Raw genomic sequence first — 22778 nt, 5'->3', positions numbered from 1 at the left:
AGTAGTTTTGAAACATTTTTGTGTCAAGTTACCAGGGCAGCAGGCAAAGGCAGATAATCTACCGGGTAACTTCTCAGCAAGACAGTTCTGTCTTGCAAGTAATAAGTGGACCTGAGGCGTCTGTGCAAGATGAGCTCTCCGTGGATGCAATGCATGTGTTCATAGATGAAAATGGTGAGTTTGTCTAGATGGGATAATTGCAATGCATGAGGAAATTTCTAAACACTTCAGATGTCCTGGAAGGATATTTCTCTTGTCTGTTACTGGTTGCATGTTTTTCTGTGTGTGTGTGGAAAAAAAAAAGACTTAGTAATTTAAAGTCAGATGAGCAATAAATAGAGTTTCCAAATCCACCAATGACCATCACAGACCCAGGCCTTACACAGTGCCTGAAGTTTATCTTTCAAACATCATTCTCAAAAGATGCTGGCTAGGCCAGAAGACAACTTCTGTCCCGTCAGAAGAACCCCTGGCATTTTCTGCCTGACTAGAAAGTTTTTCACTGACCTGGCTGAGCAAAATATGACTTTTTTTTTTACAATTTTGTTCTTCAGCTGGCTCAGACTGACCTCTTGTTATGGTGGTGCTTGCTGTCATTTGTGATCTGCTACTCCTTTAAAGAAAATTAATGGGTGACCTAGTCTTGCCCCATGCATATACTTGGGATGCCACTGCTCTGAAGCTGTTTTTGGAGTCTGAAGCTGTAGGATGTGTTTGAGTCCTGTGTAGTACTCTGTGAGGTACTGGTTCATGCGTCTGAAAGACAGCTGTCCCAAAAGCCATATTTCCTTTAAAGTTGCCTTCAAAACCAGCATGGAGTGGGTGCTCATGGTACTGGGTCTGTGACCCTGGAGATACTTTGGTTTTCTGCCTGTTCCTCCTGACCCTGCTGGCAGCCAGCAGCTGCTGCTGTGCTGTGGGCAGAAGGGCAGCAGCTGCCAGTGGGGCAGGTGACACAGTCTCTGGGTCAGCCAGCACCCACCCTTAGCTTTGTGCTGCCTCTGCAAACAGGGAGGAGCTGTGGCTGAACTTCTAGCAGAACTTTTTTGCTGCTTTGTACCTCCTGACCTCACCTTTGGGAATGGAAAGAGGAAAATCTGATTTCACATTTTGTGGTGAACTTACATTAATCGATATGCTTTGCATTTAATTTATGTGCCTTTTAAATTTTTACTGTGACTTCTGTGTTTTGATTTGTCTCAGGTTTTCAGTTGTTCAAATGTCAATTTGCTTTCTGAAATCTAAAATGAACTTAATGCACAGACTGAAAAATACATATTTATAAATATGCCTGACCTATAATGGGTATTTTATAAATTTCTTGTGTACACAAATGATTGCATCACTGAACTGACATTTTTTCCCTCTGTATTTTCTAAAGGGGAAATTAGATCCTGCTATTTAAAAGCTGGCTGTCAGAAGGAAGGAAATTTTAGACATCAACTCTCAAATTGTGATTGTATGTCAAATGCTCAGTAAGTAAGCCTTTATTTTTAGAGACGTTGAAAGTTTTCATTGCTGTAAACTATGAAACTAGCTGTGAAAGATACATGTGAAGGGGAGTAGTGGTGAATAAATGTACTAATCTCTTCTAGAGAAGTCAAAGCATGAAAATTTTTCTGCTTTCTGCTAAAACAGTGACAGCTTTATAAGAACATAGGAAAGAAAAAGTGTAAAAGAAAATCAGAGCTATCCACTTGGCTTTAATTATTTTCTGGGAATAGCCAAAGTCAAGTGTAGCTATTATAAATAAAATTGTAAACAAATTGTAAACAAAGTAAGTGGGCCTGTTCTATCAGCCTTGTCTTGTTTGCTTCCCATGCCTGTTGCATGGTTTGAAAAATTTTACTGCTGAGTCAGTGTCAGTCACTGACCTGTGGATTCTAGGAGCAGAGCCTTTCACCTTGCATTAAATCTCTTAATGATAATTTGCTGCTCTGATGAGGTATCCAAACATTTTTCTTTTTTCAAAGGTTCTTTTTAGAGTGATCCATACAAATCCTGTATTTATTACTGTGGTTTCCACGCTCTTCCGTGTGATCTGTTGTTTGCATATCTATAAAAAGAATTTTAGCTTTTCATAAGTATTTTAAAGAAATAATTTTGTTTTTTCATACTTCTTTACAGCATTTGGAGAAGTTGAGTGAAGGAGTGAGAATGATCTTTTAATAGCAAATACTGTTCTTCAAGTATTTAGCTTTTAGTGCAGACTTTTAAAAAACTTGACCACATTAAAAACAGTGTTAGGATTTTAGATAGAATGGTAGTATGAGAGACATGAGAATAATGCTTTTATTTAGCATTAATAAATAGGCAGTGGGCAGAAAGTCAAAAAAAAGAAAAAATTGCATAGTAGATATGTTTTGTCTGTCTTTAGCAAAATGACCCTCTCTCCTCTCCTCCACGCCCTGCCTTCTTGCTAGAGTTCAGTTTTGACCTGAAAAATCAAACATTTTACTCTGGTTCTATTTATTTCTTGCAACTCTCTTTGTTTCACCTTGCAGAGAACACCTTTCTGCTCTCCCTTCCTATAACTGTGAACTTGAATCTGTCCTAAATTCAGAAATAGTTTTCTGTCCTCTGACTTTGAGCAGTTAATTTCTTTTTAATCAAAGAAAGGACCATCTTCCTTCTCTTGTAAGAAGTCATGCTGAATCTACCTTTGCTAAATGCCTTTGTGACACCACTGTCTTCCTATGCGAAGTGCTGTTCTTCAGTTGTGATTTGCAGACCTTAAGGGATGAGGTTTATTTTTCAGGGGTCTACCCAACCCTGTTAACAAAAGCAAGTTCAGGTATTCTTTACAGGCATTTACATGCATATAATTTCTTAAGATGTGCACCTTTGCTGAAAGTCTCGGAGTGTAGTGATAGTTCAGAGCAGGGAATGGAACAGATCAGCAAGGAGGAGTGGGTTGCCAGGACTCTTTCTTTGTGGGAGTCAATGGGAAGCCAGAACATGAGCTTTTTCCAAGAAGAGAGCAGCATGAAGGAAAATGCAAAGCACAAGTTAATATGAAAAATAAGGAAAGGGGACAAGAAGCTTTACGTATGCTTAAGCTGGTTTTTGCAGGGGTAATTTGTAATGTCTAGGCCAGAGAGATTAGTGAGAGCTCATTGTTCGGTGGGCAGTTTCTACCATCTCTGAGTAGACTGAAGGGTAGCACAGGAAGGAATGGGTTTTTGTTTTTTCTTCAGGTGTCCAACCTTCCAGTAGTTTTGTATTTAGACACTATGGAAGACTTAGAGCATGTAGAAAATGGAGGAGCAAACCTGATGTAAGGACAGTACAGGAATGATGCATCTTTCCCTCTCCCCTGTCCCCACCTGCAGGCTTGTTCATCAGTTGTGTCAGGTTACTTTCTTTTTCCAAAAGATAAACCAAATGGTCAATGAAGGAAAGGTTATTAGTTAAGAGAAAGGCAAATAGGATAAAATAAAGCACAAGGTGTAATCAGCAAGTGCTTCACTTAATCTCTTCTATGTGTCTGTCTGTAGAGGGTCCTTGACAAAAATTATTCTCTTGAGGGTGGGCCCTCTCAGGTGGAGATGATCGTTGTAAGAGTAGTCCACACCAACAGGAGATGCTGCTGTTATGGAAGGATATTGGAAAAGAGACATGGAAAGCACCTCTGAGATGAACATGACTTATCTACCAGCCCATGAAAAAGTTAACTAAGGAGAAGACAATGATTTTTCACAGTCCATCTTCATGAGCAATTGAAATGGTGCAGAAACAACCAATACCGTTAGGCCTGGTGTCTGAATTCATTTATGAGCCATCCAAATTAGATTTCATGAGTCAAGAGTTGCAGGAGAAAATTAAACCCTAGCCAAAAGAGGTGTCATCCTTCTTTCACAGGAGGGAGTAGATTTTTCGTCTCATGGAGCCCAGATTTCAGAATTTAGAATAAGCATAGAGAGCAATACAAAGGTTTGCAGTAGACGTGTATGCACTCTTTAAGCACTTATCCCCAATCATGCTTGCTTTATACCATTAAGATTAAGCTGCTCCTAAGGGGGAAATGTCAAACTCAGTTGAGCAAGTGGAGTAAACATGTGGATTTGAATGGACTGTGCCCTGATGTGCTTCTTTATGAGGAGAATTGGCCCAGGACCAAGGATGACAAGAGGTCTCTTGCTTTGTGGGTGTTGATGGGAGAGGCAGCAGACCTGTCACTGGTGTCTAGGAGCTGTGATGCTTCTGGGTAACGCTGCAGCTGTGAAAAGGGAAGGAATCTTGACTGAAGAAGGTATGAACTGTGCCTGATTTTTCAAGAGTAATGTAATTGCCTTATGAATTGGCCATTGGTAATTATCTTTTAACAGTGTTATGCAAAAATGAAGATGATGTTTAAATATTACTCAAAAAAAGTTCTTAAAGACTAACTAAGGTTTTATGATCTTCAATTCAAATTATAACTTTCTGTTTCTGTGTATTGAGTCCTACTGTTGTCTTCTCTGTTTTTAGGCTCAAGCATTTCATATCAGACTATTAGGAACAGAAATTAAAGTAGTATTCCTATGGCCCATAAACATTTTATCTTCTTGACGTTGTGTCTGAAATTAATTTCTCACAAATAATTCAAAATCTTAACAATGTCACTGTCACAGAAGTGAGGATGTGTTATGGTTTTATTTTTCTCCGTTGTTTTTGTGTGCTTCTTGCTTTTCATTCAGGAAGGGCTGAATGGACAACAATGGATTGCAATGTGCCAGAGAAAGCAGATGTCCAATTCTGAAGGAGTCTCTGATCTCTTCCTTCAGAGACTCCTTGATATTGCAGGCAATACTGTTAAAGGGAATTAGACTTTGTCTTGTCAAATATCAGTGGTCCATCACCTCTTTTTGGTTCTGCAGTGTTGCAAGATGACCTTTGGAGTATTCTCCAGTTTATCAATATGAATATGTATTTCATAATTTTCTACTTTCTGTCTTTGGTTGGTTTTGGTTTTTTTTAGTTTTATTGTTGGCTTTTTCAACTATAGTAGTTGTCCTAATATTACCTGTACCTGCAGTCCTTGTCCTGGGAAATTTTCAGAGCTTTATAAATGCAGTATAAACACTTCCTTATTAATAATTTCCAGAATTATCCCTTATTTCTATTAAAGGTTACTGAGAATTAGAATTTTTTTCAGATTGTCTCTGTACTTGGTTGTCGCCAAATTGTCTGTCACTTGTCTAGCAGTCCAGCTTTTGAAGACCTAGTCAAGTTAAATTTTGAGGAGGTTTTTATGTTGTAGTTATCACCAAAAGCAGATAATTCCTTTTCTATCATAATCCCCACTTTAGTGGGTGATTCTTGTCACTGGGTTTGGTAAATTATTTAAAGATTGGCAGGACTAATCAAGTCAACAATTATTGTCAGTGTGATTACCCTGAGCTCACTTTTGTCTGGTGGCTTGCCAGCAGCACCTCTTGCCAGCAGTCCCAGTGGAATGGCTTCCCTGCTGAACTAATTGCATCTAAATTTGATGCTCCCATTACTCTGCCAAGTTCACCTCTAGCCATAAATTGCTTTGTGACAGGCTTTTACAAAAGTATAAACTGCATTCTCAGATCATGGATTATATTAAAAATTAGTACAAAAAGACCATTTGAATCTGTCCTGAAGTGAGTCACCAAGACGTGATGGAGCCTGACTTTCCTGGAGGTGGCTGAACTGAGCACCTGCTTGCCCTGAGTCTTGGTGGCTTGGAGAGGCAAATGCTGTCACTTCAAACATCCTCCTTTCCTCCTTCTTCACCCGGATTTATATGCTGAGTGCCATATTGTAGGGAGTGTCTCTCTGGTCAGTTGGGGTCAGCTGTCCCGGCTTTGTCTCCTCTCAGCTGCTTCTGCCCCCCCAGCCTCGTCCCTGATGGGGTGCCCTGAGGAGCAGAAAAAGCCCTTGGGCCTCTGTGTAAGGGCTGCTCAGAAACAGCTAAAACATACCTGTTTTATCAACACTATTTCCAACACAAATCCAAAACATAGCTCCAAACCAGCTACTATTAAGAAAATTAAGTCTACACCAACCAGAACCAGTACAAACAGAAAGAAGGATGACCCAGCTCTTAGCAAAAACCACCTTTATCTTAGGTGCAGATTCTCCTTGCTGTGCGATACTTGAGCTTTCATTTCGAGTCAATTATATATAAAATCCAACTTGCTCTATACCTTAAAAAAATTATTCCAGTTTGAGCCTTATCCTGTTTTCTTGGTCATGTATCTTTTAATTTACCTTTAAAGTTATTAAAATAATATCACTTTTTGTACAATAAAATTATTTTCATGTATATTTCATTACTACACATGGTTCCACCATACCAGTACAATCATGCATTCACATTTCACTTTGTATGTTCTATCTGAGCAGTTGATCCTCTGAACTCCTCACTTTTTTCAGATGAGGCTCTGACACTGAAACCAGGCTTCTAGAAACCTGTTATAGCTAAAATGTTTTGCAGTACAGATAGAGACCTCCATTTAAAACAAATGCTTAGATTTTTTTTAAGAATAATTCTATTTTTGGTATCATCAGGGCCAAAAGTTTAAAAAAGTATTTTCAGCAAACTAGTGGCTAGCAAGTACTAAAAAAATAATTTAAGGTACCTGTCAGTACAGCTGCAGAGTTGCTGGTATTTGTGGCCCTGGGCAAACGAGAGAATGTCAGATCAATAAGCAAACTTATTTGATTTACATTCTCATCCCAGAATAAGCTGCTTGAGTGTGTTATACTATATGAAAGTCTATCTGAATGCCTTAGTGGTACTGTGTATCTCCTTCATAAATCCACTAATATTTAGTATGTTCACTGCTGGAAAATTCCCTGAATCTTTGAGGTTATTTCTCATTGGAGAGAATAGATTTTTTGTGTGTGTGTTTCAAAATGTTGTTTTAGAATGTGACCAAAAAGTGTATCACTAAAACATCTTTGTATTTCTCAGCAAGGTGACCCAAATAACACAATCCCCTGCTGCTCTTGTAATGAGCTGCTGAATCTTAAAGATTTCTTAATGCTGCTTGTCAGATTGTGCAGTTCTGCAGCTGAGCATGTTTTGAAATGGATGTGACAAATATTACAGAGTCCTCCTTGGGATTCTGTGGTTTCAGATGAGCTGCTCCCCTGGGCTCAGAGCTGCTTGAACACAGAAATGAGCAGGGTGCGCACGCTGAAAATGGGAATGTTGTGTCATAATGAAGCCATGGGTATTTCTGGGAAGTACTCTTTACAAACTCAGTAGCATTTTCCTGTTAGCTTGTCAGGGGCAGGAGGAAACCTTTGTGTTAAGCTTGGCCAGTTAAAATCCTTCCCTTTATTTGTGTAGGGGTTTTTAGCCCTTCTTTCACTGGACACTGGGCAGAGACTCGAGTGTTTTCAGCAGAATGAGACTCAGAGGTAAGAGGGGACCATGCTGCCACATGATGGCAGCAAAATCCTGTTCAGGACTAGGAGCTTATGGAGTGCTTCTTGTGTTGGGACTGGCTTCTCTTCCATCCCCTGCCCTTCCTTCCACAAGGAGAGCTAAAAGGAATGTTTTGAAGTATTTTGGAGATATCACAAGTGTGGAAACTATTAATGCACTAATTCCAATAAGGCTGCATCTTCTCAAAACGCATCCTCTAGTTTATTAGCTAACACATACTGGGGTTTTTTTAAAGTTTCTAGTATATTTATCTTTGCTTTGAAATGTAATAAGCTTGCAAATTATCAGTTTACATGCTTATTAGCAAAACAGAAAATATCTGAGTATTGGGAAGGAAGAGTGTACTGAATGGACCCCATTCTTAACATTTGTGTAGGAAGGCATTCATCACTTCCTGCCTTCATATTGACCACAGTGCCTTTGGGAACGTGCTCTGCAAGGCGTTCATGTCCATCTGCAGTTGCTGACTTAATATGTACTACTGCTTGTTTTGCAGTCTGTTGCAATACTGCAACAGTGATCTGATATCGTTTCTGGCTATTATGGCAGTATATCACTGCATCCAGTTTTCACATTCTCTAAACTCAGATATTCTGCCTTATTGTCATTAGGGGTGTTATTTTTGCTAGTTAAAACAAATGTCAAAAATTGTCTCCAAATCCCCAAATAAATACACATTTGTACAACTAGCAAAATAGGAACAAGATTTAAGAGAGATTTTGTCTTTAGCTTGAGCTGCTATTAGATGTAAGCACTGAAGAAAGTGAAGATGCACATTCTGAATTAATTTTGCGCTTTATGAAACTTCTAACGTCTTAGCAAAAAAGTGAAGAGTCCTTCCTCTTTGAGTTTTTTTCTGTTTCCTGTGATTGGATTTGTCATATAATTATCTACTGCTTATGCAGCTATCACTGGCATATTTCAATCTTCTTACATGCTCTGAGTTGCTTTTTAGTGTAAGTTATTGTGATTTAGTTATTTGGGAACTGTAAGCCATCATTTTCTTAAAAGAAGCAACATCTACAACTTTAGGGTCAGTCTTGAACCATGCAGTACTCTGATCAGATTGGTGCTGGCAGCTTCCTAATGGAGACCTAATGAGCAACGTCAGTTCATACAGCTACATTTGAGCCACAAACTGACTGTTTTGAAAGAGCACAAGGGTATGGGTGTGTTGAGTTCCTGCTGTGTTGTCAGCACTGGCTGGGTCTTGTACAGCCACATTGCACAGGTCTCAGTTCAGTGCTTTTGGATGCACCTCAGACCAGTACCCCAGAAGCGATTGCTTGTTGGATGTGCAGGAGGAGACATTTCCGACTCTGAGATGTTTTCTGGCTCTTCACAGCCGTAGTTGCTTACCATCACCTAAGGGCAGTATTTTAGGGAGCATTACTGAAAGCAAAATAGCTTTCAGCTATATTATTCATTATTGCTATGGATATTTATTATACACTGTAAACTCTGTAGTGACCCAGACAGAAAGATCCCCCAGGCAGTCCAGTGGGATCGTTCTGGCTTTAAGCATGTGAGGGACCTGTCCTTTTTCCAATATGCAGGTTAAAATGAAATTTAACCAAGACCTGCTAAACAGCTTTATTAACAGGGAATTGTTTGTGGTGTGCCTGTATAAAGAACTTACCTTTAGAGGGGTTCAGAGCCAAGGCTAGCTAATCCTAACAAAGGGGATGACTTCGGCTGTGTTATGGTTGAATAGCTCAGGCCAAGTTTTCGGTGGTGTAAGGCAACAGGCTAAACGGAGAGGGAGAAGGAAGATTTTTCCAGCACTAGGTTATACTGAAACATTCTGTGTGTTATACGATTGCTTCACTACCTTATGCTTACTGAGTGTCCTTACAAAATGGGACTATGAGCCAGGAAAAAATTCCTGGTTTTATACCCAACTATCAGTAGAGGGTGCTATGTTGCTTTTGAATTTGTTCTGCGTAGGTTATATGTTTATCACAGATATTTTTAGTTAATAATTTATTATTCAAAATTTAGTTCAATTATACCTTTGCTTACATTAGCAGTGCAGTTTACTGTGATAGATCTTGATAATATTAATTTGATTCTGCAAATGAACAGATTTTCTATTTAGCAAGATTTTGTGTTATACTGTGATCAGCTCCATTATAATGATTTTGTGATTAGAGGGTGTTTGCTCCTATTTATATATGGTAATAAATTTATAGAATCTAGTTTATAGGCTTACAAAAACACAAACACCATCATCTCATTTCTTACTGGTGTTTGCTGTCAGTGTGATAGCAGTGTCATCATATGAGATGTACAGTTTCTAAGTAGCTGTGCAAGCAATTCATGTTTGGGGGTAGTAAGTGAATGTCAGAAGGAGGTTGTGTGGAAAATAGGAATAAGGAGGACAAAAACAGCAAACAGGAGCTGAAGGAAATAGAAGATGAGAGACTAAGAGGATACAGAGAAATGAGGCTGATGACTGCAAGATGAGATTCTGATCTTAAAATTGTTGCTTTGCCAGCTCTGCCGTCCCAACTTCTCTGCCCTAATTGCTTTTTCAGGCTTATAAAGTTTCTGACTCTTCCCCACAGTCAGTGTCCTGGCTGCTTGTGATCTCCTCTGCCACTTGCTGAAAGGCGGAGCTATAGATTTTTAATGTGAACACAAAAAAGACTATGGGTGCTCTTGGCTCTTTGATTAACTTCAAATCTGGTGGGAGATGATTTGATCTCCTAAGTTTATTCTTGGAAGAAGTCTTATTAGTAAAAGATTTTTGGTTTCTGAGAACTGTTAGACTCCCCTGGTATTCTGTTCCATCCGTCTGTCCTTCTGCCATTTCCATTTTTGGTGAATGTGGGATTAAAGATGTGGTCCGATCTCAAAATACTTTTGGCTTTTGTAGAAAGACAGCTAAAGATGCAGAAATTAGTGAAAATTGACTCTTCATTTAGGAAGGCATGAGCAACCACTATTTTATTCCCCTTCTCTTTTGTTGAGGCACCTTTTGGGCAGGAATTCCCAGACTAGTGTTCCTGCATAGCCTGGGCTTAGTTTGCCTTTTTCCTGCTGTGAACAGGGAGACTCAGGGTTGCACCCACAATGACAAGGAATGGGACAGCTCATCCTGAGGAAACAAACAAAAAGTCCTTTGCCTTCCTTCTGACTGGACAAGGTTGCTCTGTAGTTCGTATCTGTGGGAATCTTACTCTTGGGAGACATTCCTCAAGGCTTCCTCCACTTTCTTCCTGCTTAAATCTTCTGGTTGTGATCCAGGATCTTTGATGAATGCCCATCCCTTCTGTACTGTTTTGTTAATAACTGCTGACAAAGGAGATGATTCTTACAGAAGGCTGCCTTGTGGCTGGGACATCAAGTGGGTTGTGTTCTCATTTGCTGGTGCTGTCCAAAGGGAACATGATAGCTTTCCTGACTCTGTGGAGTGGATCATGGTGCTGTCTGTAGCAGGAGTGTGGAGTGCAGAGGAAGCCATTAGGGTCAGGAGCATGGAGTGCTCTCATTTGTGCTCATCTGAGAGTTCTGCTGGAGTGGCAGATGGTGAATATCAGGTCTGGAATTCAAGCCTGATAGCAATCAAGGCTTTGAAAACAAACTACCTGGCTCAGAAACCAGAGGCAGGATGGCTCCTCTTCTGACATCCCGAGGCTGATTGTGTTCCTGTTGGTCCAGGCAGAGCCAGCAAATCCTGGAGGCGAGGAGAGAGTGTGTGCATTTCAACCTGTTGGTCTGACACTTCAGCCCTTCTTTTAAGTAATCCAGACCCTGAACTATGTTCCAGAACAATGCTAACCACTGCAGCTGAAGTTAACAGCCAGTTATGTGCAGGACAGCCACAATTTTAATGCCTTAACAAGGGTTATGTAGCAACCTTTGGGAACTGGCAACCAAAAGCAAGGAAAGTAAACTAAAATTAATAAGGTGCCTTTGGGACAAAAGTAGGGTATGCAAGAGGAGGGTTTTAATCTTTGCACTGCCATAGGCTTCCTGGCTGACTGTAAGCATATTGCTCCAGTTTCTTCCTGCTTGTCTTTATGCAAAGTAAGAACAACAGATCTTGCATGACTACCTTGCATGAGCACTTAGGTGCTTTCACCTCATAGAGATAGAAAAGTAGTAAGAGCCCAGGGCAGGTATCCAGGGGCAGTGGGGCAATGAGCTTGGAGCAGAGCGCCTGATGTATAAATCCCATTTGGAAAAGAATTAGAAAGAAGTATTCAAAATAGATCTCTTCCACAGGTAACAGTTATTTCATTTCAATAAAGCTGTCTTTGAAACCAGTCAGTCATGTCCTGGTAACACCATTTCTGCCACCCAACAGGAACTGCTGTTCTAAGTGCAGATTCTTACAAGTGTTTGGGTGCTGTACTTACAACACAAAACGGTAAATGTGAGGAAAAACAATAAATAGTATCTTGTTCAGGGCCATCTCAGGGTGAGTTTACACCCAGTATGGGGGATATCTGAACTAGCCGTATGTGAATTAGCTCATGTATTGTTATCTTGCCAGGGCAGAAGGAAGTTCTTGTAGCCTGAATTCTCAGCAGGGTTAATCAGTAGTCATCGGATTCAGTGCAGGTGAAACCAGACTAGCTTGGTACCTAAGTGAGCTTGTTGGAAGCTATTCTGGGATCTCTGCAGTATCTACTTTGCAGTTTTGTTCTGTAGATGTGCCTCCCTAAACCTAAATTGTCAATGGACAGGAAAAGGCACTTCTGAAGTGTGATTCCTTGAGGGTGTTCATCTCAGAATGAGAAAAGCTGTGATACAGAAGTATCTGTTTCTCTGCGGTGGATGTAGTAAATCAAGTTTATCTCAGTTTGGGTGTTAACTGCTTTGTGGATCTGTGTTAGATTTCAGATATGAAGGTGGAAGGTTCCCAAGTCCTATGTGGCAACCAGTAGTGTAATTACAGGCTTTCTCCTGTAATGTTTCAGAATTGTTAGGAAAATATTGCTGCTTAAAAAAATCTCCTTCTCTCCTGTCCTCTGTGTGCAGTGAAATACAGTTCAGCTCCTCCAGTACTACCACTTCAGAGAGTCAAGAACCGTCTTCTGGTGATCAAGCAGCCAGTGCACTTCAGCAGCAGCTCCTACTGATGGTGGCCAGAAGGACCCTTTCAGAAAACCCACGGGTACATTGTCAAATCTGAGTTTCCAGCATCTTGGTGAACTGCTCAATAAACAAATGCTGCAGGCTTGTTCCTGAGACAGTTTTGTTGATTTTGCTATACAGCTTTTCTTGGTATTGCTTGTGTGGGAGAAGATGTGTTTTATGTTGCTGGATGCGACTCAGCTTTTTTCTAGTGACAATGAGTAGTGTCCTAAGGGAGTACTTAAAGACTCCACCACCGAAAAAGTTTATCTTCTATCTTCAGTCTTATTTCATTTGGAAGAGGACACAGCTGTTAGGATTTCAGACACACCACCAGATTTTAGTAGTATGAAGTGTTTATTCCAGATTGATTGCTGTCATAAAACCTCATGTCTGGTTTCACTTTTCTGAATTGGGCAACCAGACCTCTGAATGTTTGCTGTGGAATGTTGAAGCCCCCTCCTCAATGCGGCTAGTAAAAGAAAAAGGCCCTCAGACTTCAGTTTGCATGCTCTTATGTGGACATGAACTTTACAGTGTTTGGGGTTTCTGATTTAGGGCTATAATCTGTTTTTACAATTCCTTTTATAATACCTTTGATTTTCTCTCTGCCATGTCAAATTCTAGTTTGGTATTTATGAATAGCAGTAAAATGTCAGTTAATTGCCTTCATTTTAGATTTCACACAGGAATGCTAGGCTAGAAGCAACTTGTATAAAGGAATTATTTTAAACTAAAAATCAGTTAATTGTCCCAAATAGTGTCTTTCAAATTTGGACAGTGTCTTCCATCTAAAGGCTCAGATGTTTTCTGGATATTTATAGTCTTGTAAACTGCCTGTAAATTAGAGAACAATTGTCATTTCTTCTTTCTCTTTCAGGAAGACTGCTCCTCAAGGTCAAATTTGTAGCCAGGCTAGGCAGCAATTTCAGAATGTCCTGGTTTCTAAATTTTTTTTTTTTTTCTTAAACATGAAAATCTGAGCCTACATAAGTCAGGAAAAGCATCGTTATTGATTTCAGGCTGTTGCTGACACTATATAAATTTATGAAGTGAATTTTATAAGCCCTTTTTTGATAGGAAAACAGTTAGACTTGAGTGATTTGCTCAGGGCTAGTAAGAGAGTTTCCCAAATCCAGCTGAAAAACCTGACTCTTGCCCAAGCACTACACGACTCACACAGAGGGTTTCATCCAAAGGTTACAGTTCCTCAGGAGCCAAAATGTTTACTTACGCACTCAGCTAAAGGTGTGTTGGGTTGTTCTGGGGACTCAATGGTCATATCCTTGGGTGTTTTTAGTGAACTCTTTGCCACTCTTTTAATTTTTTATCTAGTTATCTAGTAATGGTGAGCAATCTACATTAGATGTGTGAAGTTAATGGTTGCAGCGGACTGAGCTTTGCTTTACTTTCTTTTGGGTAATAGGACCCAAGAGAAACAAAACTATGCCAGTATTAGCAACTGTAATATTTTAAAACATGTTTTTTTCTTTAAAAATGCCCCAACCACATGTTTAAGTTACTTTTTAAAGTAGTAATAAAAATAGTAAAATTTGGACTACATAAACTACTTTCAGATTTTAAAGTCTTCATAGTGAAAGGATTGCAATTGGTCTCATGACTTTTAAATTGCTCAGAGTTGTTAATAAAGGAAAGAATGCCAAATAGCCCAACGTCCCCTTGCACATCTTAATGCTCAGAAATGTGAGGGATTGTCCTGCACTACTAGCAGTTGAGCTCCCTCGCCCTGTATAGCTGTACACTTTTAGTCAATTGGAGGCATGAGATAAGATGCCTAAACTTGAATTTCTTTATCCAGAGCTTATGTTAACCTGTTTCACCTCATGTTTGCCAGCAAACTGAGGATATCAATGAGTTGTTTCCCAGCTGATGCACAGGAATACATTGTCTTGTGTAAACTCTGTGTAAAATTCCTTTTCCTGGAAAGCAAAGATTAGAAATTATTCCAGTATTCTGAGGAAAAAGTTTAACAATTCCTTTGTGCAGGTGGACAGGTTGCTTAAGAAACTGTGCTTTGTTAGCAGTTGTAATTGGATGATCACTTGCTTCGCACAGAAATCCCCTTCCCTGACTAGGAAAGTTAATCTAACACAAATAACTCTAATGCAGGCATTGCCTAGAATCCCTTATAAGTAGAGTTGCTTATATATAATAAGTATATTTGTTGATTAATTATCTTGAGCAGGGGCAGGGAAAAGGCTGCCTAGGAGGAGGTTGAAAACCACTGGACCTCAGTGATTTAAAATCTCAAATTCTTCTTCTTGAAAGAAAATAAGTGGTTTCCCTCCCTCCATAACATCAGTAATGGCATACCTTGGAAAGAAATCACTGCTTTGCAGAGATTTTTTTTCATATATTGTCTAACTTTGCAGGCTTGGCTGATGGTCTGCAGAGACCTGGAGGACAGTTGTAGAGAAGAGTTGGAAAAAGCCTTAGAATCTGGGAAAAGCAATATTCAAAAGGGTGGATTTATGATTATGATAATAAGATTAGAGCCTCTTAAATTAGTGCTGTTTATGCTATTTGTGTTGTTTGCAATTCTTTTTCCTCCTCTCACTGCTCTTGAGGAGGCACACCTGATGTGGTATTCAAAGCATCTCAGGAAAAATAAACAAAGCTGTGTTCTGGAAGAAAAGTTGATAAGTCACACCTCTGGGCCTTAAGGCCTAATTTTTTTTTTTTTTTTTTTGTATTTAAAAAGAAGGATTTGTGCTGTCATGTTTTTGTGTTGCACTGTTATTAGCCTGATTCATGGGAAGATCTTCAGGAAGAAGCCTTAGACAAGTATTGGATCTGGACTAAGAATAATTATTTTTTAAATGAATATTTAATATTACTTTTTAAAGCATATTGTCACTATAGAGCTACGTAATTAATATAGCTTCTGTTCATCTGCAACAATTAAGATGGTGTGATACTTTTGTTTCTAATTTAAAATTAAGAAAATAAATATGCTACTATGCTACCACTACCCCTTTTAGTAGTAAAAAAAAAAAAAAAAGAAAGAAATCTGATACTTTATGTAAATTTGGCCTTTTCAACACCTGTTTTGCTGGCAGCTGTGTGTGAGTGTGAGATAGTTTTGTGTATTTCTGGTTTGTTTTTATAGCAGCCCAGTCAGGACCCTGAGGATTCCTCATGTTCTTCGGCACAACGGAAGCTGAATAGGCAGTTTTACAGATTTGTTATATTCCCTGGCAAGTGGATTAAAGTCTGGTATGACCGTCTTACCTTGTTGGCATTGTTGGACAGGTAAGCTTTTATTTTAAAGCTGCTCTATGTAGTGTGGCAGTGGGTGGCTCCACATGTCCATAAAGCAATGCTGACCACTGGAGAAGGAGAATTCAGGCTGAGTAAATAGATGTGGTTTTGCTTTAAGTTGAAGATCAGGGTTGGTTTCAGTGGTTCTTGCTACCCTTTGTCTTCAGGTGGAGACTTTGATTCTTGTGAGTACCAGGCTTGTAGACTAGTCTGTAATTTGATTCACAGATGTTATAGATCCAATGATTTCTGATGAGAAAATCAGAAGGGTCCCAGGATATTGTAAACCAAGTACTCCAATCTTAAAAAAAAAAAAAAAGAAAATGATTTATAGACTGGTATTCAGGTGAAGATTTTTGAGCTGCCACCTCTGTTCCAGTTCAAGTTTATTTGTCTCTGCTTCTGTTGGGTGTGCTGGGCCATATGGGTTAACATGGGCTCCACTGCAGAAATTTCAGATAACAGTTTTACCTGATGCAGAAATCAGGCTACATGTCAGGGAGCTTTAAGTCCAGAGCAGATATTTACTTATCTGTGGTGTCTTATCTCTGTGTTTCAATTGCATGGGAATCTTTTCTGCTGATAAGCTGTTTTGTTACATCCTGAATATTAACACTTTTTTATCTCAGCTTCCACGTTCTAACAGAACAGATAAATAAAACATCAGATGACAAATTTGGTCTTTCATCCAGTTCTTTGTTGTCAGATGTATATTTTTTCATTATTAGAATGCCTTTTTTCCTCGTTTAAAAGTGTTTGGATGTTTGATTTTATTTGCAGTTATTCATGTGTTGGTTTTTTTTTTAATGGGTTTTTTTTTGTGTTTGTTTATGTTTTTGTAAGCATGAACTTTTCTACATTCAGATCATCTCCATTGTGGAATTCTAATTGGGAAGTGAGATAGGAAGGGATATTAGACTTTGGTGCATATGGCTTTTTTGCCCTATACATTTTAGCTGTCATTTTGGATGAAGGTTTTGGCATGGGGATGAAATACTGTTGAATACAGAAATGTAGTTATGGGATCCAGTGAATTCTGGTAGCTGCAGCACTGACAGTTCATACCAGCTACAAATGCACCTGCCTTGCTCTAATGAATCTATAAATATTTGTACTTCTCCAACGCTTTTATTCATGTAGGACAGAAGATATAAAGGAAAATGTGTTTGCTGTCCTTCTGGTAGTTCTTGTTTCACTTCTTGGATTCCTGACTCTGAACCAAGGCTTCTGTAAAGACATTTGGGTTCTGTTGTTCTGTCTTGTAATGGCCAGCTGCCAGTATTCTCTCCTCAAGGTAGGACTCAAGTTCATAGCCAATTGCTGAATTCTCTTCTAACTTCTACAAAGAAAAAATCCTGTAAGCAAACATCTTTTTTTCTGTTTTGTTTTAGAGTGTTCAGCCTGATCCTGCTTCACCAATACATGTAAGTCTCAGTCAGTAAAACGAGTCTTTCAAATCTATTATCACTTGTGTACTGTGAAAGAGCTGGCTGTTCAGGGAAACACAGGTATTAGTCATTTGCTGTTCTAGCTGATTTATGAAACAGAAAAAGACATCTGTGATTTCAGGACTTTGTATTAGGTTTAATTATTTTAAAGCTATTTGAATTTATCACTGCTGTTAGAAAAGTGCTTTTTCTTTAGGTTAACATGTGCAGTAAAAAATTTCATTTGGACTATCTTGCTGATGTTTGATCCTGTGCCATCACACAAACTTTTTCTTTGCTCTCCTTTAGAAACGGACAGAAAAGAAGTTCCACACTAGGAGCTCAGTCGTTGCTCAGTTGGGATTTTTTTTCTTTTTTTTTCCCTTGAGATTGGAGATTGATCATTCTATTTTTTTTTTAAATATGCTACTGAAGATTTATTTTTTTAAAGTATTATTAGCTCATCAAATGGCACAGGTGTTTTCCCTTTGTTACAATATGGTCATTGTTTCTATGCTTGTGTCCTGGAGAAATGGCCAAATCTTTGAGTGAATGCAGAATGTAAGGATCCTTGCTGATAGCTACTTTTTTTTCAATTGGATACATCTAAGAAATTGAACTCTGATGGTGCCAACTACCTTGCAGAGAACCAGTTCTTTACACGAGTCTGTCCTTGTTTAGTACTTTTCAAGGAGCATCATCCTACAACTGCAACTTTACTACTTCACCTGTCACAGTGTCTCAGCATTTTTGATTTGTGGATCTTGGAAGACATTTCAGTGGCCATAATGCCTCATGGTTTCTTTTACACTTGGATGCTAGTTGCTTATGAAGCTCTTTGAATATTTTTGAGGATACCTTCTCTTCCCTCAGGTTTCAAAAATGACATGTTGAAAACTTCAGGTCTGCTGCTGGATCACTTCCCTTTGGCAGGGAACAATTATTTTTGGCAGTTTAGAGGCTAGAAATACAGGTTGAATTTGATATTATTTATGTATGCTACACCCTTCACTAGATAGATTACAGAAGGTTCTCAATTTCTTTTCCATGCCAGTTATTAAGGGGTGAAGTTATGGTGATTTTAGTTGTAATGCACTCATAGGAAATACTTGTCTGCATAAGAAAGTAATAAACAGCAACTTATCCATTGTACAGTAATACTTTCAATACATTTAAGAAGTAGTCCAACCTCAGTGAAAAGCTGGGGGATCTTGTGAGTAAAATAATATAATTTGTCAGCTCAACTGGCATCTGTCTGGATATAATCATGTGAACTGTAATCAAATAGTTTGCTTAATCAGACAATAGTAATGTGTATGTATGTTTAAAGTGGGGGACAAACAAATCAAAACCTCATTATGAACCTATCCAGCCCATATTTTTTTTAATAATATTAAACACAAGGTAGTGTTTAAACAGAATTTTTTTTTTTTTTTTTTTTTTTTTTTTTTTTTTTTTTTTTTTGTTGGTGCAGAATCCAGGTCTGAATTTCAGGTTCTCACAGTACTGTTACAGGTGTTACTCTCTGTATTGTATTGTGTAAGTCATGCAGCAGTGGAACGGAGTAGCAATAGCTGTATTCCCATCTTCCTTCTCTTTCCTGTAACTTTGAGGGATACTCTCTTGCAAACTTCTGGTGCACTTTACAAACTCCAATATAAATAAAATCTAGAAAGTTTTTCCACTAATGGTTTTAAGGGTGGAGGTGTTGTCATACTAAAATAGAAGATTAGCAATTTCTACATTATAGCTTTTTAACACAGTAGGTATTTGTAAAGGCTTGCTTGAGCTACTAAGCATTTCAGAAATAGGACAGTGAGAAGGTGAGAAGAGATACTCCATGTACTGTTTCATAATTCATGTGACTGCATTAAATTTAGAGAGAACAACATCTCCTGATGTTAATGTAAGGATGCAGAACAGCAGAGGGATTAAAGAATGATCTATACCGTGCCCATGAATGAAAATGCAGATGAGATTTTTTAGAGTGAGAAACAAACCATCATGAGCCTCAGATCTGCACAGTGAATTAAGTTCTATTCATGGATCCATGAGTAGCTGCCAATGTGTTTTGTTACCATGGCTGCCAAGGTGGTTCCAGACTTCTTCCCTATCTTGTGTGCAGAGTTTGTTACTGTTTGGTGAGGCTTTGTGACTTTGTCATCTCTAGCCTGTAGTGTTTTGAAAGACTGCCTTAAAAAAGCATCCAGTGAGCTCAGAAAACACAGTACCTAGAGATGCCTTAAGCTTTTGTTCCAAACTCCTCTTGAATGCCAGTGTATTCACTTGCTGCTGTTGAGGAAGAACCGGCATTTATTGTGGCTGCAGGTTTAGTACTGGTGCCTGCTACAAGATGAGATTCTAATTTTCCTGTCAGCTGGAGCTTTAGCCTTTCCAGTTGTGGTTCACTGAGAGCTGGTGGCCTTTAGCTGCTGTTTACTCAGGGTTACATGGATCTGGGATGGTGAAATTTTGGAACAGCCTCCTCACTTGAGTGGTGGAGAGAAGAAAATCAAGTCCATTCCAAAGTGTGTTATATTTTGCTGTTAGTGACCTGATACAAACAATTACTGATGACTGCAGGATATTAAAATTCAGAGATCCAAGAGATCCTTGTCATGTGGATTCAGAGGTTCTAGAAAAACCTTAGGCAAGGTTTTACATTAAGTAAATGGCTCTATAGGGGGATCAGGAGAGCTTGTCTCTGAGTACCTCATAAGACACCTGTATAGCTCAGGATCTAGCTTGGGCTTACAAAGGCATTTGAGCTTGAAAGATTGCAGTCATACTCTTAACAAGATTTAGAGAATCTCTTGCATAAATTGATTGTCTCAGTCCTGTTAGGTGCCAAAGCAGATAGCTAACTCAGCTGTGTAGCTGCCATAGGCAGTTTGCTAAATCCCATAACACACTTATAAAGTATTTTTGATTTGTCCCTGTAGGCTTTTCTGTAGAACTGAGCACATGCACATTTCTTTATATAAAATAGCCTTCTGTCTTTCTCCTCTTACACATGTGCACCCACAAAGCAAAAAAAGCCCCATTAGATCTTTTTAAAATTTTCCCATCAAAATGCTTTGCAGTCAAAACTACTGTTTTAGTAAACGGAAGTGTTTGTGAAATTGTTTGTTGAAAGTCTTAATATTTTTATAGAAATATGAGATGCATCACTGCTCTGTTGGTAAGATGTGAATATGTATCTGAAACATATTAATGAGAAACATGAACATTAAAAAGTGACTTTTTTTAGCAGATTTTGGGAAAGGAAGATCTTTCACTGAAATTTTTATCAGTGAAGAAAAAAAAAGATTGTTTAACAAATGAGATGTAAAATATAAAAGGAGTTCTGCTTCATTATTTAAATTCTTCTAAACAAGAATGTAGAGTGGAGTCATTTCACCAAGATTAAATCAGTTTTGCATGTCAAAATTAGGTGAGCTTGCCTATTAAAACAAAATGAGCCCTTAATATCTAAAATACCTCATTTAACAGGTTGTGCTGCCACATGCCCATTTTGGTGAAGGGCTGCCTAGCTTAGTCTGTCAGTGGCAGGTACAGGAGGGCTTTGCTCCTATTTTTCTGCTTGTTTCTAAACCCTAAAAAAAATTAATGTCTATCCCCTGTCTGTGACTTTTGGGAAGTGATCTTCTCTTTCCTGGAAGGTGTCCACTGTTGCCCTCAAATGAGTCCTGTCCCAAATAATGCCCCTCACATGAAGCATGTAAATGACAGTGAAATACCACTAATATTTGCAGCAGTTCCTCTTTCTTGGTTTGTGTTGCATGTTCCCCAGTTGTGGGGACTGGAGTATTTGCTGCGCTCTAGGAAGCTCATTTAGTTTGAGGGCATTCCAAGGAGTGCAAGAGCTGTGCAGATACCACCCTTCTGAGTGCATTGCTGCTGCATTGCTTTGCCTCTGTTGATAAGAATCTAGAAAGATTTCAAGATTCTGTCTCATTACCCACCACCACCTCCTGAAAGTCAGGGAAGGTAGTATTTGCTCACATTTTGCAGCTTTCAGAAAACCTCTGGCATCTGCTTCCTCGATCATAAATGGCATTACTGTAGTTAGCATGGTGAGAGTGATTGAATTAGCCTATTCTGTTCTAAGATAGAAGTGACCTACAATGACCATCCAGTGCCACTGCCTGACTACTTCAGGGCTGACCAAAAGTCAATGCAAGTTATTAAGAGCATTGCCCAAATGCCTCTTCTAAACACTGACAGGCTTGGGGCATCAGCCACCTCTCTAGGAAGCCTGTTCCTGTGTTTGACCACCTTTACAAAAGAAATGCCCCTGCCTGATGCAGCTTAGAGCCATTCCCACATATCCTGACACTGCATGGGACAGGAGATCAGCACCACCGTCTCCACTTCCCCTCGTCAGGAACCTGTAGGGAGCAATTAAGTTGCTCCTCAGCCTTGTCCTCTTCAAACTACACAAGTCCAAAATCATTAACTGCTCCTTTCAGGACATTCCTTACAACCATTTCACCAGCTTTGTTGCTCTCCTCTGGATGCCTTCAGGGACCTTCATATCCTTTTTAAATTGTGAGGCCCAAAGCACACAGCACTCAAGGTGGGGCTGCACCATTGCTGAGTACAGTGAGATAATCACCTCTTGACCAGCTCATGTTGCTGTTTTTGATGCACCCCAGATGCAATTTTCCCTCTTGGCTGTTGGCACTCACAGCAGACTCATATTGAACCTGCTAGTGAGCAGCACCCCAGATCTGCTTACCAGCCACTCATCTCACAATTTACACTTGTACCCAGCATTACTCCATCCTAGAAGCAGGATCTAACACTGCTTCTTGTTGTTTAAAAAACTCCAGAAAGTAATAATTCAAATTATTTTTCTTGCTTAAAGTCATATTTTTATCTTTATAATTCTCCACGGATTATTTTGTGGACATATGTCCTATTAAGAAAAAAAGCAGTAATAAAATTGAAATTGATTAAACAGCAAGGATTTGTGTCCCTGACTTGATTCATATTCCATGGATGTGAGGCACGATGTAAGCCCACCAGTTCTCTGTAATCTGCCACCTTGTTAACTGATTGATCCCAAAAGAGAGTACAGATCAGTTAATAGCTATCTAACATACGAGCTTGGCTGGCAGCCAAACAAACGCATCAAGTCAGTAAGTAGACTCAAAAAAAAGATGTGATCTTTTATTATACTCACTTAAATTACATTTTTCAAATAAGAACGGTTGCATGGCAGCTTTATGCAAGGCAGACTTGGATTCTTGTCACTTTGCTCCTGGCTTTTCACACTGTAGTGGTTTGAAAGCAAAACAAATGAGAGGCTCCAAGTCAGAGATACAATTTAATAGGAAGAAAGGAAAGAAAGTAAAATAAAATAGATGAAATAATACAAAAGACCACTGGCAGAGTCAGAATACAACCTGAGCAGAGTGATGGAAGCAGTCCAGATGAGGTGGTCTTCCTGAAGCAGTGATCCTGTAGAAAGGTCTGGAAGCTTGGATCCTCTGGGAATCCAGTGGGTAAACACCCCTCTGGTGTTCAGAGTCTCCGCATATATCCAGGCTGGAATGCTTGGTTCCTCCCTC

General features: G+C 39.1%; 1 protein-coding gene across 3 annotated transcripts in view; it reads left to right on the top strand.

Moving 5' to 3' along the window:
• The window catches only part of PCNX2 (pecanex 2), a 150620-nt gene that overhangs the window by 22687 nt on the left and 105155 nt on the right, over window positions 1-22778 (top strand). For all 3 annotated transcript variants that reach the window (XM_066178792.1, XM_066178791.1, XM_066178794.1), the window contains exons 7-12: window positions 29-174; window positions 1382-1475; window positions 12398-12533; window positions 15624-15766; window positions 16916-17069; window positions 17167-17199. In XM_066178792.1, coding sequence (XP_066034889.1) covers window positions 29-174; window positions 1382-1475; window positions 12398-12533; window positions 15624-15766; window positions 16916-17069; window positions 17167-17199 — 706 coding nt within the window. The remainder of the gene's footprint in view (window positions 1-28; window positions 175-1381; window positions 1476-12397; window positions 12534-15623; window positions 15767-16915; window positions 17070-17166; window positions 17200-22778) is intronic.

The sequence above is a fragment of the Chamaea fasciata genome, unplaced genomic scaffold (genome assembly GCF_029207755.1).
Source record: "Chamaea fasciata isolate MVZ Bird 193981 ecotype frontalis unplaced genomic scaffold, bChaFas1.0.hap1 SCAF_3, whole genome shotgun sequence".
Lineage (NCBI taxonomy): Eukaryota > Metazoa > Chordata > Aves > Passeriformes > Sylviidae > Chamaea > Chamaea fasciata.
This window is presented reverse-complemented; position numbering and strand designations above follow the sequence as displayed.